The 20,132-nt window shown below is 35.2% G+C and overlaps 1 protein-coding gene across 3 annotated transcripts in view; it reads right to left on the reverse strand.

The window, feature by feature from the left end:
- The window catches only part of LOC138703733 (bromodomain-containing protein 4B-like), a 73,051-nt gene that overhangs the window by 15,479 nt on the left and 37,440 nt on the right, over positions 1 to 20,132 (reverse strand). For all 3 annotated transcript variants that reach the window (XM_069831859.1, XM_069831860.1, XM_069831862.1), the window contains 3 exons: positions 19,951 to 20,105; positions 1,067 to 1,505; positions 42 to 252 (listed from right to left, as the gene is read on the reverse strand). In XM_069831859.1, the coding sequence (XP_069687960.1) occupies positions 42 to 252; positions 1,067 to 1,505; positions 19,951 to 20,105 (805 nt within the window). The remainder of the gene's footprint in view (positions 1 to 41; positions 253 to 1,066; positions 1,506 to 19,950; positions 20,106 to 20,132) is intronic.

The raw sequence follows: 20,132 nt of genomic DNA on the forward strand, positions 1-20,132 counted from the left end.
AACAATGAACCAAGAGAAATAATTAATGAATATTCACATACCTCTGGAGATGCATAGTGTGCGTGTCAAGGCGTCGTCTCTGGATTTCCTGCATACGTTGCTGAGAGTGCCACAGCCGCTCATGGAGGGGATAGATGCGTGGAGGCGCAGGCCCAGTTCCAGGCAAAGAGGGAAAATAAGGGAAACCTCCATTCGTATGCATTTGTGAAGGCTGCCCATATTGGAAAGGAGAAAGCCTTTGTAGTGATGGATCTGTAAAACATTTCCAGTACAGTAAGAATATAATTATACGTCCGAATTTTAAGTTACAAATATTACACTTAATGCTATCTAAACACAATTGAAACAGGAAACACACTGTATAAGTACACTAAATACAGAGCAGAGCAGTTGTTAGCATTCAAGGCTGTCAGAGAGCAGCTCCTTACTATGAAAGTCCAGACCTAACCGCAGAGCGAAATAGGCGAATTTTCGATAGCAGACTGGATGATAAAAGTTTCTTAACCGAATAATAACAGGCATTTCCCATATTTATTCTGTGTTTAATTTCCTCCCAAGTATCATTTATATTTGTTACTGTTGCTCCCAGATATTTGAACTTCTCCACCTCTTCAAAAGATAAATTTCCAATTTTTATATTTCCATTTCGTACAATATTCTCGTCACGAGACATAATCATATACTTTGTCTTTTCGGGATTTACTTCCAAACCTATCTCTTTACTTTCTTCCAGTAAAATTCCCGTGTTTTCCCTAATCGTTTGTGGATTTTCTCCTAACATATTCACGTCATCCACATAGACAAGCAGCTGATGTAACCCGTTCAATTCCAAACCCTCTGCGTTATCCTGGACTTTCCTAATGGCATACTCTAGAGCAAAGTTAAAAAGTAAAGGTGATAGTGCATCTCCTTGCTTTAGCCCACAGTGAATTGGAAACGCATCTGACAGAAACTGACCTATATGAACTCTGCTGTACGTTTCACTGAGACACATTTTAATTAATCGAACTATTTTCTTGACAAAATTATTCCAACTAAGACAATACAATTAATGCAAACCACTCACCTAGACAATAACCATGTGGAGCTGTGGTGGATGGGTAAGAGTGTGTGGCAGGCCCACTGTGCCCGTGAGCCCAGGGAATAGATCGTCCATGAGTATGAAGGCAACTGCCATACAGCCCACCACAATGGTGCTCTGTAGGTTGTGGTGCATTGCTCGGCATGGGGGGAACTTCTGCCGCATCACCATTGCTACCACACTGATAACGACAAGAGGGAAGTCGGAAACGAATTAAAGGAGGTGGTACCACACGTGGAGGCGTGTTGCAAGGAACAAATCTACTGCTGGTGGAATTGTGGGCTGGAGAAACAGGGGAGTCTGCAGCCGCAGCCGGCGCAGATGAAGATGCACATGACGGACGAGACGCTGAGTCACCACTTCCATCCACTGGAAACATTTCTTCGTCCGACTCCTGGGTCAAGTCCACAACAGTCACCGGATCCTGCAACAAACAATACGACAATACTTAAAATATAGAATATAATCTAAATTTAACAGAAGAAATACCGAAATCAGAAGTAAACACTGAAATACTGAAACAATTGTCTTTAGAGACAATTAATATTAGGTACCCTGGGGATTATTCCTGTGTTCGTCCATGGTCTGGAATTTAGGTTAAGTTTAGATTTAAGACCTCTCCTGGCACCACATTATCATAATCATCCTATCACATCATCGGGGTAATGTAACTCCGCCTTCCAGGCGCCCCAACCTCAGAAGTGGGTTACAACTAAGCCACGGCCAGGAGAGAAGACCAGAAATGTCGAAAAGACAACCTGATGGCATTGGATAAACAAAATAATAATAATAATAATAATAATAATAATAATAATAATAATAATAATGATTTATTTTAGCTGGCAGAGTTAAGGCTGTAAGGCCTTCTCTTCCACTCAAAAAGCAAAAAGTATTAATACATATGCATGAACTTACAAAGAATTCAACAATTTGATTTAGATGAGAGTTACATGTATACAAGAGTTATATACGAATTAAACAACAAAATACTATGAACTATTAATTAAACACTGAAATAAACTGTGTAGCAGAATTAAGCTAAAATACATAGAATGTTAATATATTTCAAATAATATTAGATAATAGAGATTATTATGAGACAATTTTGAAAATACAGCACTATCAGGATGATGTCTAAAGAAATGTAGTCAGTGATAGTTTAAATCAGTATGATTGGAGTGAAATGCTAATAAGGTTATCTTTTAAGCTATTTTTAAAGGTGTTTATTGTCTTGCAGCCCCTAATACTTTGTGGCAAGGAATTCCATTGATGCGAGGTGGATGCTGTAAAAGATGATGAATAACAAGATGTTCTACGAAGAGGTATACTTAGCGTGCCACAGATAAGTGATCTGGTATTTACGTCATGGTTAGAGTATAGATAAGAGAAACGAGACGAAAGGTAATTTGGTGTTGAGGTGTGCAGAATTCGAAAGAGTAAAGACAAAGAGTGTAAAGTTCTGCGTTCTTTAAGTAGGAGCCATGAAAGACTTCCGAAGGACGGTGATATGTAATCATATCGTCGGATGTTGCACACGTATCTGACGCACATATTCTGAGGTCGCTGTAACTTGGCTGACAGTTTAGAACTTAGGTCACTTAACAGAACAATGGAACTCTCTGCATCATAATCCACAGTTAATTCCCGATTTACCACGCAAATCGTCTGTAGCTGCATTTAGATTGACAACAGGCCATGACTGTTTGGCCAAACACTTGCATAGAATTGGAATATATCAGTCCCCTAACTGCCCATTGTGCAACTCAAACCAAGAAATGGATTCGGAACACCTCAAAATCTGTGCTTCAGTGGCTGACCATGATAATATCTTTGAAAAATATTGGAATGCAAGAGGTCAAATGACTTTATTGCCGAATGCCTGGCATTAGAAAACAACACTGCAGATTAGTCCATCTCTCCCACAAAGCTGCCTCTAAGAACACCCGAATGTCAAACTGCTGTGGAACTCTGAAAATACTTCGACTTATCGAAATTTCGAGATATATATATAATTTGATCATTTTTTTCCTTCTCAACCTTCGAACACAAATAGATAGAAGGGACAAGACTTGCTGGGTAGTGGCACCAGAATAAATCTGCTGATGTCGAGCAAAAAAGCTGTATGGTATGAATGTCCCGTATGGGAAGATCACTGTACATCTAGTGGAATATAAGATCTGGGTTTGATTTTAAACACAAAAAATATAAATCACGGTAATATTTGACTGCTTCCGTGGTCTGTTAGTCAGCATGCTGGCTTCCAGATCAGAAGGTCCCGGGTTCGATTCCCGGGCTCGGCTCTCGGTGAATTTTTCTTGAAGAAGAACAATTCCCTGGGTGTCTATCGAGTCTGGAAATTTGTATGAATGTGAGTGTGCTGGGTTAATATTAATTAACCAATCATCAAAAATATAAAATACATCAGGACTGTAACTGGGCAGTAACCTGTAACTGGGCAGTAACCTGAACACACGTTTCAGCGTCACATTGTTGACAAGTAACTCCATCTGTTAGCACAACCATAAAAGCTATAGAGTTACCAACAACGAAAAAAAAAACGGTAATATTTCATAGGCAGATACACTGGATGCATATTAATAGCCTCGCTGCAATGGATTAAAGCATAATGTTTTTAATGATTAAGCCTGCCATAAATTCCTCATGAAAATACGAGACACTTTTACTATAGACTTTTTTTTTTTAACGAAACTGATGTTAGAAGTTACTGAAAAATGTATTAAGTAAGATTGAAACATGAAAGTTAACAAATGAAAGAACACTATTACCTTTAAACAGTGTTTATTAATGTCAATTTATTTACGTCACTTGATAGTAGTTTGTATTTATCCTTTTGTTTAATCATAGCCTGCCTTTCATACATCTATTCATAGTTCATTCATGTTTGCTTATTTCAAAATCAAATATTTGAAACATTTATACAAATCAAAACAATACTTTTAACATTAATTTATGAAGTAAACATCAATTAGAGAATTTTTTTTATTTTTACATTACAGAATAAAGTTTGATTGAAATATGGGACTTTTTCGCGTTCAGACAAACATTACGGGGACGCCGGACACCTAGGTAAAGGGGACTTTTTTTTTTTTTAAATACAGGACGCCTGGTAAACTTATAGCCTATATTGACGTTTGTTTCGGACAGAGAAAATTAAACAAACAGGCCTAGGCCTACCTCAAATTACCCTATAATGTTCTTAACCAGTATCTGTAACCTTTCATAGTAGGTCCTATAGTTATATTTAACTTTCACTTTGTATTTTGTGCGCATTGTTTAATACCTAATAGGTGGGGTTGGTTTTGGACGTAGGCTTAGTATCAATTTTTCTCATGTACTACGATATCCTTAACGAATTTCTGTAATTATTTTACAGTAGGGCCTATATTTAATATATTTTTGGTTCTGTTATATTTGGTCTGGTGCACATTGCGTTTAATACATGATAGTTGGGGTTTATGTCTACGCTAACTAAATGTTTTCCATGTAGGCCTAATTATTACTTATAGGTACCTACTATGACATCCTTAACAAGTGTATGTAATTCTTTTACAGCCGGGACTATATTTATATTTAACTTTTTAGTCCCCGCCATATTTTGTATCTTGTGCACATAGTGTTTAATACCTAGGTATTAGATAATAACCAGACATCGGATTCTAGGGCAAATGCCTATTTTGTTTCTTTAGGAGAAAAGTAAAAATGATTATTAATATTTGAGTTTCATGGAAATTGAAGGGTATTCAAAGAGTTTTATAGTGCCCTAAAATGCCCTAAAACGGTTATTAGAGCCTAATTTGTTAATATTCGCCTAAAAATGCCTAACTCACTGTAAAGTTTCGCATTTTACTCTTACTTTTTATAATTTATACATGCATTCACTGCGAAATTTAAGGCATTTAAAAAGTGGAAAGTTTGCTTCACACCGGCCATGAAACCACTGATAAAGGAAACAAAATGTTTTGAATCTCACGACACTCGCAATAGATTTCACCGAATTTAACATGTTTGGAGGCATAAATGCCAACAAAGAACCAACCTTAGTTTTGAAGCAGGCAACAATCACAACATGTGCTGCTACCGATTCAGAGATATACTATACTATAAAAATGACTGTTTTCGGTCTGAAACCGATTAGCTGTACTGCCCTTCAGAGTGTCATAAAATCACAATTTTTGGAGAAAGAGTGTTTTTGAAATATTTATGAAAAGTCGTAAAACTGCGAATTAGTAGGGTAAACCGTTACAAAATATTTAAAAGAATGGCCCTCCTAGTGTTAACACTACCAGGAAATGCAACAATAAGTGGAACTTTGTATTTTTGTCCAATTGAATCTCAATAACAACGGTTCATTTGAATGCTCGTTAACAGTTGCTCTTTCCCTCACCTTATTTGTGTTGAGAAGTTTTGAGCGGTAGGACGTTTTCCTGTGAAGTTTAACGCGATAATGCCGAAAAATATAAGTGCAAAATCTACATTGATCCGGCAATGGCTAACAGAATATTCAGAATTCACTTATGATGGAAAAATAATATTCTGCAAGATTTGTAGCAAACAGGTATGTAACAATAGTTGAAATATATAAATTCTATTAATTTTAATGAGTACGCCTATAATATTTATACATTGACTGAGCTATCCTGAGGTATAATTCTTTTTAAGACCACTACACTTTAACCTTTTAAATTCCGATAGTTAAAGTATTTGCAGGTCATTAAAATTTTGATTGTTCGAACCCACTAACTTTGTGATAGAAATACGGCAATACAACAATTAGGATTTTATTTTAATTCAGTTTACTTTACATTTTTAGATTTCGCAAGAAAAGAAGTGCCACCTAAAGCAGCATGTGCAAGGAGCGGCTCATAAGGCTAAAGCTCAGCAGAAAAATCAACTGCAACAAACTTTACTAACACAGCTTACTTCATCCAATCTCAGCAGCAATTTCTATGCTGATTTAACCAGAGCGTTTGTTGTTGCTAACATTCCCTGGAATGCAATTGAAAATCCGGTTTTAAGACAGTTTTTACAAAAATACTGCAAACAAAATATCCCATCTGAGTCGACCCTAAGAAAAAATTACTTAGACAGAATATACAATGAAACTTTAGCTTCCATTCGGGAGGATATAGGTGATTCTTACATATGGGTCTCTGTGGATGAAACCTCAGATCCTATGAATAGGTATATAGCAAATATGGTAGTAGGAAAACTTAGTCCTGATGGAACTTCGATTCCACACCTCGTATGTGTTAAGGAACTTTCGAAAGTGAATAGCCAAGCCATTGCTTATTTTGTAAATAAAGGCCTACAGTCTTTATACTCAGGTAATATAGACGATTCTAAAGTTCTGTTGTTTTGCACTGATGCTGCCTCATACAAGGTTGCTGCAGCTCCACTTCTTAAAACATTTTATCCTAACCTAACGCATGTAACCTGTCTAGCACATGGCCTTCACAGGGTTTCTGAAACAATCCGGAATAAATTTCCTCTTGTCAATTCGTTTATTTCTAACACAAAAAAATGTTTTTGTAAAGCCCCATCCAGGATTTCAATATTCAGAGAGAACTTTCCAGACATCCCACTCCCACCTCAGCCGGTTGTTACACGATGGGGAACCTGGATTCAGTCAGTGGTGTATTATTCTAAGTATTTTAAAGAAGTGGTCACAGTTATTGATAAATTACCTGAAACTGATAGTGCAGCGTGTGTGAAAGCAGTGAAAGATTGTCTGAATAACTCACGAGTGAAAAACGATATTGCCTACATAACATCAAACTTTTCTTTCATACATGCAAGCATTGAACAATTAGAACGTGAAAAACAATCTCTTTGTAGACAAATAGCAATAGTAAAGGAAGCTCAAGTGAACATACATTCTGCTTTGGGCGAAACTGGGAAAAAAGTTAAAAATAAGTGGGACAACGTATTAAATAAGAATGTAGGATTTTCATTGTTGGAAAAAGTATCAAGAGTGATATCGGGGGAAAGTGTAAATGTTCCAGTAAGTATTGATGTTTCTATTGTACCTAATTTAAAATTTGCGCCTCTCACATCAGTTTCGGTTGAAAGAAGTTTTTCTGCTTTCAAAATGATTCTCAGTGACAAAAGGCAAAGGTTAACTGTGGAGAATTTAGAAAATATTCTGGTGGTGTACTGTGCAGATAATTATAATAAAGTCTGAGCATGGAACTGAATTTCAATAACTTAAAATGAGTAATCTTGATATCAATAAACATTATTTCATTAGTTTCAATATATTAAATTTGTGCAGCTCTGTTTATAAATATAATATAGTATTCTTTTTTAATGTTTAAACATACTTTTTTGTGCGTATTTTAGTGTATAACTAAAAATTTCAGTGAAAGAAATAAGTATGATACCTTGATGTGCCTAAAATGCCTATTTTCATTAAAATAGAGCCTAATTTTACAAATTTTGAGCTTATTTTAGGCGCCTAAAACTGCAATTTTTAGTGCCTAAAAATCCGATGTCTAATGATAACTTGTTTCGTGTAAGAATAATTACCATTATATTCTAAAACAGTGTCAATAATAATTTTAATTGTAATTACTGTGTTTTTTTAATAAACTCCTGTTTAATGCATTTTAAACCATACCTGTGACGTAAACACCTATTACGATTTATGTTGGCAGGGTGTGAATTAAAGTGGGGAATGGGAGGAATTTCCCCCCTGTTGGGAAGTTATCTCCCTCTCATAAATTCATATTAACATTCCTGCCAGATCATCTTATTTTGAATATTCCGATAAGCTAATTATAATATAATGAAATATCAACTGAACCGTCTATGCTTATCTTGTTTTATAAATATAATTTTATTAATTAGTTACATTAACGTTTTCGGTACTGGAGTGTACCATCATCAGATGTATCGTGATACTATATGTAAACCTAGCCAATGGATGCGTGTGTTGTGGTCTTGAATAATATGTATGAACATAAAATGTTATACCCATGATCAAATGTAGTAGTTATGAAAATACAATAATCCACTTATATGCTATTAATTAGAGAAAACAGGCAATTAAAATCAATTATTTAAAACCAGTGATCATTGCTGCTATGGCGTTCGACGTAATCTAGATTACATTGTTAATTAATAAAATTATATTTATAAAACAAGATAAGCATAGACGGTTCAGTTGATATTTCATTATATTCCTGCCAGGGATAACTTCTATCATCCTCACAAAATATAATTGTTTTAATACGAGTATACAAGTACTTGATAAAGTATAAAATAAGCAAAGGAAATTTATCATCACCAGCAAGATAAACAATAACTTACTTAGGAATTACACATCTTATATTATTATTATTATTATTATTATTATTATTATTATTATTATTATTAACCAAGACAAGCAACTCAGTGCGACCAAGCGTTGAGCCGTAATAATAATAATAATAATAATAATAATAATAATAATAATAATAATAATAATAACAATTTATGGTATTCTCTATCTAGAATTCTATCCCTCCCCCTTATCAGAAATCTTAATTCGCATCCTGTATGTTGGTTACTAATTGTGACGGAATAACCTCAAAGTACTCATAACAGAAGCTTGAGAATGTACCATAAAGGTAAATTATTTAACCTGTATATAGGCCTAATATTTCAATGACTCATACTCAGAAACAAGACAAGACTCATGCGTGTAACTCGTTTCCTTAACCTTTTCGTTGCAGGCGGGCTAGTAGGTAAACAAATCTTTAGGATATTTCATTCTGTACTATAAAACAAGCTAGCAGTATGTACAATAAAACAATGGAGTTGTTAAATTAGGATCTACCAAACATTAGGTCCCCTACTTTTTCTAGTATTTATAAATGATCTTGCCCCTCTAATAAAAGATCTAGGTCATCCCATATTATTTGCAGATGACACAAGTATAGTAATTACAGCCAATAACTCCAACACATTCCAATCTTCAACAGAGGAAATTCTCCTCAAAATATGTGACTGATTCTCAGTCAATAAATTGGTATTAAATTGTAACAAAACTAACATAATTCAATTTAAATCCTGTGCAAATTCAACGTCGCAAACTTCTAGCGCAATAATTAATAATAGATCCCTATTAGAAACACAACAACCAAATTTCTTGGCTTAAAAATCGATAATGTGTTAAATTGGAAAAATCATATTAAAGAAATTACCCCCAAACTAAATTCAGCTTGTTTTGCTATTAGATCTATGCAAAAGATAGTAAATATCAATACCTTAAAAAAAGTATACTTTGCATACTTCCACTCGGTAATGAGTTTTGGAATAATATTCTGGGGAAATTCCACAGATAGCAACAATATATTTCTATTACAAAAAAAAGAGTAATTAGAATAATAGTAGGTGCCAAATCTAGGGAATCGTGTAGGGCTATTTTCAAAAAACTACAAATAATGCCCATGGCTTGTCAGTATATCTTTTCATTAATAATCTTCCTCGTATGTAATCGTGAAAACTGTGTAACTAATTCAACAGTTCATAGCATAAATACACGTCAAAAAAATGACTTTCATACTCCATCGGTAAGTCTATCATGCTATCAAAAAGGAGTGCGTTATACGGCAGTAAAAATTTTTAATAGCCTACCTATCGATATAAAAAATGAAACTCAAAACATACAATTATTTAGGGCCAAATTAAAGAAGTACCTAATTTCTCACGCCTTCTATTCTGTAGGTGAATTCATGACATTCAATAACACTTCATAAAATTGATACTAAAACTTTGTGTTGTACTAGTAGACTATATTGTAAATCTCGTCTATATATATTTCATCTAGACTGTGACTATAAATTAAGATTTTATAATAGTATTAAGTTTTTTTACTTGTTCCATATTCTAGCTGTAAGCATGTATGAATACCATGGAATGTTATTTTAGTAAGTTCACCTGAATTAAAATGATAATAAAATTATTATAGAACTTAACTAACTTTTGATATTAATGTATTTCAATTTCACTGCAGACTGCCAAATGTTTTCTTACCATTCTTAAAAGGTTAAGTGTAAAATTATCTTGAACACTTCCGCACTTCGTTATTTCAACTTCCTCACTTAAACGTGTATTCTCCTCAACGGCGCTGTGAAGACTGGCCTAATGCTATCAATGCGAAGCTAATTCCCCACCCCTTCACCCCTCCCACTTCCTTCTTAATATTCCTGTCTTGTACGAATTGCTACCTGCGACCCTTTCTTTCTCTCTTTGTTTTCAATTTCAGGGAAAGCTATATTTACGCAGGTATGAGCACTTCGTAAGTTCGCCTGAATTAAAATGTCGATAAAATCACGTGTTATATTACTGTATTTCAATTTCACTACAATCCGCCAAATTTTGTCTTACCTTTTAAAAACGCTCAATGTGGAATTATCTTGAACGCTTGTGCACTTCGTTTATTTAACTTCCTCACTCTTTATTCTTCTCAACGGCGCTTTGAAAAGTATACTAATGTTGGAAAGTGATTTCAACCAATATGAACCTAATTGACTACTCCCTACCCCCTCTCCACCCCACCCACTTCCTTCTTAATATACTCTCTCTCGAAGGACTTGCTACCTGCAATCCTTTCTTTATCCCTTTGTTTTCAATTTCGGACAAGCGAATTTTCCGCCTATTTAACCATTAATGCTAAATGTTCCTTTTCCGTGCTCTTTACAATGTCAGTGACTTCAGTTATGGGGCTTGGATACTTTCCTGTATCTTCCAGATCTTTGAACTAATTCGATTTACGTAATTCTTTACGACTCGAGGGCAGCGTTACGAACCTGATGAAGCAAATAATGTTCAAAATTCTAAGATAATATGTAGTATTTGCTGTTATTTAAAGAGAACACTAAAGGTTCTCAAACGTTGAAGATTGCGCACGCAATACTAAATGAGTAAGCACCATGAAATGGAATGTGTTTTCATTAGTCTTATATGAATACATAAAATAAATAAATAAACAAATACACTTTCAAAACACTCACGAGGGTAATGATAATCTTGAACTTGAATGCTGCTCAGAATTTTAGTGATGTCCAAGGAGAAGTCGGTTGTAGCTACACGTAAATAGTCCTGCAGGTGTGAATTAGTTAATCGTGATCGTGATAGAAGTATTTCATAAGCTAGAAAGTTTCTTTTTTGCGTAGGTAGGTTGTCCCGAATATAGCCAGACATTTGAGAGAAACATTCCGCAGTATTTGGAGCGTGTTTATATCATATGCTCCTCAAAAGTTTTGCATTTTTTCCTTTTTAAACAAATATTTCAGCGTTGAAGAGGACTGGATATCTATCAGTTGAAGTTTCGCACGAGCAACCATATTATTCTACTACGTCTTTAAAATATTATTAGCTGGATAGGAACGCTATTTTCCTTCTACTTCGTACCGCAAAGTTTCAATTGAAATGGACCTCAGGAGCGTTCGTGCTCGCAAGTACTTTTTTACTCGCATGACGAGAGCACCAAAGTGCCCGCGAGCAACAGGTTAAGAACGCCTGATATACACGATTCAACTTTACGGACTCAAGTAATTAATGCAAGATTGATATTTAATATTGATTAATTTTTTTTATTTTATGGGGTTATTTTACGACGCTGTATCAACATCTCAGGTTATTCAGCGTCTGAATGAAATGAAGGTGATAATGCCGGTGAAATGAGTCCGGAGTCCAGCACCGAAAGTTACCCAGCATTTGCTCGTATTGAGGGAAAACGCCGAAAAAAAACCTCAACCAAGTAACTTGCCCCGACCGGGATTCGAACCCGGGTCGCCTGGTTTCGCGGCCAGATGTGCTGACCGTTACTCCACAGGTGTGGACGAATATTAATTAATATATCTACGTAGTGAAGATGACGTTCAAAACGGCGCACCATATAGACACACAATCTTCACGCACCTAAACTTGATTCTTTCAATATTCTTCCCAGACTATGCGTAGGCGCAAGAAAACTGAAGTATAGATGCAGCTTTACTTTGTCCATGCCCTCGAAATTTTCTTGCAGCTGGAACGCCCTTCAGGCATAAACCAACAGAAACCAAGTATACTTGAAAATTCTGTACAAAAATGTTACAGAATTGTCACTTCGCTCACATTAAACTGACAAAGTAAATGCGGAAGACAGTGATATGATTTGAAAGTTAGAAATTTATAAACAGTTATATTACCGGTTATTATGTATAGCTGTGAAATGTGGACTCTCACTTTGAGAGAGGAACAGAGGTTAAATAAAGTGCTTTGGAAAATATTTGGGGCTAAGAGGGATGAAGTCACAAGAGAATGGAGGAAGTTACACAATGCAGAACCGCACACATTGTATTCTTCACCTGACATGATTAGGAACATTAAATCCAGACGTTTGAGATGAGCAGGTCATGTAGCACGTATGGGCGAATCCAGAAACGCATAGTGTGTTAGTTGGAACACCTGAGGGAAAAAGACCTCCAGGAGGCCGAGACGTAGATGGGAGGATAATATTAAAATTAATTTTAGGGGGATGGGATATGATGCTAGGGACTGGATTAATCTTGCTCAGGATGTGAGGGCGGCAATGAACCTCGAGGTTTTTAGAAAGCATTTAAATAATAATAATATTATTATTATTATTATTATTATTATTATTATTATTATTATTACTTTTTAACTTCGCTCTAGAATATGCCATTAGGAAAGTTCAGGATAACACAGAGACTTTGGAATTGAATGGGTTACATCAGGTTCTTGTCTATGCGGATGACGTGAATATGTTAGGAGAAAATCCACAAACGATTAGGGAAAACGCGGAAATTCTACTTGAAGCAAGTAAAGAGATAGGGTTGGAAGAAAATCCCGAAAAGACTAAGTATATGATTATGTCGCGTGATCAGAATATTGTACGAAATGGAACTATAAAAATTGGAGATTTTTCCTTCGAAGAGGTGGTAAATTCAAATATCTTGGAGCAACAGTAACAAATATAAATGATAGTCGGGAGGAAATTAAACACAGAATAAATATGGGAAATGCCTGTTATTATTCGGTTGAGAAGCGCTTGTCATCCAGTCTGCTGTCAAAAAATCTGAAAGTTAGAATTTATAAAACAGTTATATTACCGGTTTTTCTGTATGGCTGTGAAACTTGGACTCTCACTTTGAGAGAGGAACAGAGATTGAGGGTTTTTGAGAATAAGGTTCTTAGGAAAATATTTGGGGCTAAGAGGGATGAAGTTACAGGAGAATGGAGAAAGTTACACAACGCAGAGCTGCACGCATTGCATCCTTCACCTGACATAATTAGGAACATTAAATCCAGAGGTTTGAGATGGGCAGGGCATGTAGCACGTATGGGCGAATCCAGAAATGCATATAGAGTGATAGTTAGGAGGCCAGAGGGGAAAAAGACCTTTGGAGAGGCCGAGACGTAGATGGGAAGATAATATTAAAATGGATTTGAGGGAGGTGGGATATGATGATAGAGACTGGATTAATCTTGCTCAGGATAGGGACCAATGGCGGGCTTATGTGAGGGCGGCAATGAACCTCCGGGTTCCTTAAAAGCCAGTAAGTACTATTATTATTATTATTATTATTATTATTATTATTATTATTATTATTATTATTATTATTATTATAGAAATAATTAATAACAGAATTTAAGAGCAAACCTACGATTACTGCTAGCACGAACAAGTTTTTTTTCTTATCTCCCGAGTGCACATAACAATCTCAATTAAAGGACAGCGTGAACAAGGGTTCGCTGACCATCCTGGCCGTATACCTGCGAAGTTTGACCGGCCAATTTGTTTTCCGGACCCATTTCAGTTGAATGAATGGAGAAGTGGGAAGACAATTAAAAGGTAAGCGAAAACGCGTCCTTGAAAGGGAGAGAGAGAAAGTGTCTATGTGAACTGAAGCCTGTTGGCCACTTGTATCACTTCGATTTTCGCCATTCCATTGAATTAACATTACAGAATTCTGAAGGGGAAAAGCCGAAAATGGACGTTTCAACCTAACAGCTACGTTACCGCATGAGGGGGGAAGAGGGGAGAACGAAGCACGACAGGACAGCAACAAGGCAGGATCGCCCGCGGAAAAGAAGCCTGTGCAGCGAGTGGGTAGAGGGGGAGGGGGGAGCCACAGTCCATGAACCGTATGAGTGACATTGGAGTTATAAAGGTTTTCGAGAATTATCCCCGCTGTCGGCAGTTCTTGGAATTCTACTGGAAATATACTCCACCTCCCCAACTCTCAGTCAATAAAAGATACCAATCCCAATGCTTGATGGGTGGTAGGCTACTAAGATTATTGTATTAATTTTAATACTACTTATTTTTACGCATTTCGTACAATACTACATATTTTTACATGAAATTAATATCCATTAATTATTTTAAAATGGAACCAAATCTACACATCAGGAATCAAAATAACCAGTGCTCTAACATTAAATACCTTACTCTATGCCGATGATCAAGTCATAATTTCCAATTCAGAGGATAATTTACAAAGAGGATTGTATAGGCTACATTAAATAAAATATTAAAAGATTTTGGGATGGAAATTTCAGCACAAAAATCTAAAGTAATGACATTTTTAGGACAAGACCCAGTCAGAAGTAAGATAATACACAATAACCAATGCCTCGAATAAGTGCAAAATTTCAATTATCTGGGTTGTGAAATATCTTATCAAAATGAAAAAGATGTGAACAAGAAAATTACCAAATTTACACAAATTCTAGGAATAATAAACAATACATTAAAAGCTAAATTAGTACAAAAATCTACAAGAATAAAAATATATAATACACTAGCATTACCCACCCTTTTATACGGAAGCGAGATTTGGTCATTAAAGAAAAAAGACATGAACAGAATCAAAGCAACGGAAATGAAATTTTTCAGGAGGACAGCAGGATATACTCTTTTAGACCGAAAAAGGAATGAAGAAATTTTAGAACAATTAGAAGTAGAGTCAGTAACAGAAAAAATCAGCAGATTCAAATTCAATTGGCTAGATCATGTAAGAAGAATGGAAAATTCAAGAATCCCAAAAATTATGATGCAATATAAACCTAGAGGACATCGTCGACCAGGAATACCTTTAAGAAGACTGCTAGATGGGGCCGAAACAGGTCTACAGAGGCCTAATTCGTGAAGGATGATTATGATGGTGGTTAATATCCATCTCAAATACTGTTTAATCATAGGTGGAGACAGAGCAGTTTCACTGGATGGGGAGCAAAGCAAAACCGTACAATCCACATATAACGGGGTTACAGGGGACATCATTTATCTCATAGCTTGACCGTGATACAATATATCGAAATGTGATTACTATATTTTCGAGAGCATGTTTCTTACAATGTTACATCCATATCCGCGATGTTTCGGACCGAGTTGTGTAAGACTTGAACTGTAGGTCTGCTACAAATTATAATAGAGCATGACAAAAAAAAAATCTGCCTCTTTTTCTCTCTCGTACAGAAACATATGCATACATTATTAAAACTACGTAACAGTGCTAACCTAGATGTTGATACAGCGTCGTAAAATAACCCAATAAAAAAAACAGTGCTAACAGAAACTTTTTTATATGAAGTTTACCTTCCTGAAGATATCATATGAAATATAAACTCTAATTATTTTATTTAATCTCGTCTTTAAGTGTACACATTATACCGGGATCACTTTTCTTTTTTCTGCATTGTTGTGCGGTATGTTATACATATTTCTCCAAGTGGCGGCCTGAACATCTGCAGAGTTTTAACATATAAGTACAGGCTGTTACAAAAGAAACATTACAGTGCTTCCATTCTTCAAATGAGGTATAGAAATTCTTATACATTCATAAATTAAAAATAAATATGACTATTATAGTCCAGACACATGATCTGAAGACATTAATTCATCATTTTAAGCACAGAAACTTAATCCTTAACAAAAGCAAAAAAGATCTTTTGAATTCAATAATTTCTAACGTCGATAGAAAAAAAAAAAAGAGTTCAGACAAGTTTGCCCCCCCCCTCATAACTCCGCCTATGTGTTTAATTAAACGCTTTGTAAAGAAAATTATCAATATTTCGGCACAAACTAAAACAAAATTATAAAAATATTTATAGAATTTTAAACTCAAACTTGTCGGTACGTAATGAGATAAACTTTCAACATTCAGGATAGGAGCCACTCAGGTATATACAGTGGTATTTTCGTGCTAATTCTACTGTCTTGCACAACAATGTTCTAAAAAAAAATTAACAGCTCTCACTATGTAAAGACTCCACCACCTACTGAGCCAGATCCTCAGCAGATCGTTTTCAGTATATAAGAACATGATGTCTGATTGTTGACAGAACTTAACTCCTGAAAATACGGAGAAAGATCTTGTGGCACAATGTGCTTCATGGCTTTATAATCGCACCAAAACTATTATCATGCCATAATAAATGTGTAATTTGAATGATTGATCTTCTAATTCATCTTTTTTTAAAACAAAACTATTTTCTGAAATAAATAACAATTTTTAACTTCCTGTGCAATTTTAATATTACAATTTAGTACATATTTTGAGGTTATTAGTTAGCGGTAGGCCGACATATTTTTAGGATCAATATTACATAAAAATCCGGACTCTAATCCAGTCTGTGAAAACAACAGCCTCTTCTCCCATTCAGAAATGTTGCTAATACAGAGCAAATTGAACGACAGAGTGTGTGTATATAGACAACTGCAGTAACTCTGTACCACTTATTTTGTGTCTCGTTTTAATCCGTTTACGATATTTTGTATAATAAGAAAGTTAATGTTGCCAGTCACTTAACGCGAAATTAAGAAGTGGTACGAAGCTGGTTTAACCCTTTGAAGCGCAGTGGTTACAGTACATAACCACCTCTTAAATTTGAGTTTCCTGCCTACTTACAGTGTGATTTTTATTTCAAAACTACTGCGCAGCGTTCACTGATCCCTAGTAACTGTAGAAGAATTTTATTTTCCCTATATTTGTGTTGCTCCACTAAGACGGCTGGTGTTGTTGTGTACCGTATAGTTGGGGTGTGGAAGACTCACTAAGTGTTTTTATTTCAGTTGTATGCTAAAATATCACAGTTATGTCAGTTTCTATTTAGTATTATTTGTCTTTCTATCTTTTAGAATATATTTCAGTAACAAGATTGTAATTTATTCGACATTTGTGGCGTCAATATAGAAATAATGTGGTGGTTTCAAAACGTAACCACTACGCAAACAGGGCAGTTATGCTTACCATATCCAATATAATGTTCCATTTTTGTGTCAGCTTATTCATCACGGCTACAAGGAAGAGATGGTTGGTGACAATCACAAAGAGTTTTTGACAACTTTTTCACAAGTTTGAATCTGATGATCTCTGTAAGGCAGCAAAATATGTACCATGCATGTGGTACAGTTAGACATGGGCGTATTGGATTACCACACGACGAAAGAAGAGACCGCGACATGAAACGTGGTGAGAGTGATAGCCGTACGTCATATGCTGTCTCAAGTGGAAGGATAGAAGGTCCATTCTTTTCCTTTTTAATTACCACCCAACACATGTGAAGTGCCACTTTGCATTAATGAAACCAGAAACTGTTTCCTTTTGTATCATTCGCAATAAGTCTGAAGACATTGTGTTCTGCAGTATTGCATAGTGGTTTTACCATAAAACCACCCATTTTCTGTGTAAAAAATGGAAATTTAAAAAATTTTTAAAATTTGAGGCACTTCTCTTAGACAAATAAAAGTTTAATTTCATTGCAAACACAATTTTTTATTTCCTTCCCAAATGCGTGCATCAAAGGGTTAACTGGTAGTAAGATGCCCTAATATAGTGTAAGCAAGCTGTTTAAGGCTTGTGAGTTTGTGAGCAATGAATCTGACGAGTCTCAGTACAAGAGAACTATGAAGTATCAGGAGCAATTGGAGTCAATTTGTCTTCCAGTAAGAAAAATCTCCTACAAAAGATGTTTAAGATCATCAGTCTGATTGATTAGGCTCCTTTATACAAACGTGTTATTAACAAAGTCACCAATTTTACAAAAGTTTCTTTAAAAACTTAATTTCTTATTGAAAATGCCTATTTATTTTAGAGAATATTTGCATTTGTTTTTCACTATTTATTCCATTTACTTTTTTATAAAACAAAACAATAGATTAGACAACTGTTCCGCATAAGAACACTACATTTTCTGCTTGATTTTCGATCCTTCACTGAGCTGCTTCTTTAAATCGTTTAGTGAGTCGTCTAATTCTTTTGGCAGAAGGCACAGGTCTGTTTGGAAACTTTATTCGAAATTATCGTCTTGTTTTCGCACACGACCTTCTGCCTTTTATGTATGTATAGTACATATACACACGTTCACACAGTGAGAATTTGTTGCTAGGCATTACCTAAATATACAATAATCACTAAACATTATACCACAGTTTAGTATATACAGTTGCGAAGCTCTATACTTAATAAATATGTAAACATAGATAGTTGCTGACCACCAGGATCGCTACTTTCGCCTCAGCACAGATCCTTTCCCGAGCAGACCGTAATGTATGTTCGGGTTTTCTATTTCAGTGTATGCAGCTCAGTGAAATATTATATTATAACTTTATTGTGTATCATTAGTAAGTTTTATTTAGTGTAATGTGTCCATAAGTTCCGTTTACTTCTTATTGCATAATTTGTTGCAGAACTAATTACAAAACTGTGTTATTTTTATTGTGAAGAGAATTTTACATGTTAACATAATCTATTGGCATCAACATTTTAGGTTTAGAATGGAAGCTATTTTGAGGTTTAATAAAAAAGAATTTATGTTATGATTTTAATTTAGCACATCTACCTTTCTTAATTGTAGGTAGAAAATTTACCATACCACTCCTATGAAATTAGTGTACCGGTACGTACGATTGTGTTACTTCGTCTCTTAGGAAGTAGATAAATACAATAATTCAGTATGTACTCAATTGTAGTATTAAAACACAGACAAATTGAATGTGCGGCATATCATACATGACATTATGCTTAATTATAATGTATAAATGCCAATATTGAAGTAATGGTAAAGTAAACATAACCTAAAATTTCAACATATCTAAATATCCGTGCGTGCAACTGAAAACCATTGAATCGTGCATAAATGAATGTACAAGAATTTAGCAATATTTAATTCAAATAAAGGGAGGTATTACACATACGAACAACGTAATTTTCAAACCAAAAATAATATTTCACCTTAACTCGAAGTAAATTATGTCTGAAGTGTCTCATAATCATTGTTTTAAATTTTATTATTGCAATTACACTACGTTTTAGAGAAATATATGTTATTCTTTATGCATTCCAACTAATTTATATGATTCAAAAGCCACCCTTCATGATCAGGTTAAGCGGGTTACATGGTCTGCCTTATGGCTTGTATTAGATCACGATGGCAGTGACAGTCTATTGTTCCTAGTACTCACAGCGCTCCAAGCGGCTAGCAACTATCGCGAGAAATGCAAAAAATCATCCCAAGCTTCGCAACTGTATATACTAAACTGTGATTATACACTAACGTTTTATACTTGAAGAATTGAGGGTCTCATTACATGACTTCTAAGCACACTGAATGCCATATGGCTACTGGAGGTCGATTGCGCGGGAGAAACAGCGCGCGGCAGAAACCACGCAGATTGTGCCCGTCTGCTCTTTTCTGGGACCTATGATAATAATAGCTCTGTACTTTAAGGGAAAAAGAAGACGAAGGAGAAAATGCATGGTTAAATGTGACATATAAGATAGATAAGATGCCTTAAAGGTAATCGAATTTAAATACAAATTTGCTAGTTTTAATTTGACCCACAAATAACTCACCCTCTGTGCTGATGGTTTGTACTGCACACTGACGACTTCAATGCCACTATCATCATCAGTGTCATCACTATCACTACTAGACGACAACCAATCTAGCTGAAGGTCAGGAGCAGAAGGCCCATCCTCTACATTCCGTGTCTGCATACCTGATGGACCTAAGAACAGGTATTTCAGAGAATTTC

Source organism: Periplaneta americana, chromosome 7 (assembly GCF_040183065.1).
Source record: "Periplaneta americana isolate PAMFEO1 chromosome 7, P.americana_PAMFEO1_priV1, whole genome shotgun sequence".
Classification (NCBI taxonomy): Eukaryota; Metazoa; Arthropoda; class Insecta; order Blattodea; family Blattidae; genus Periplaneta; species Periplaneta americana.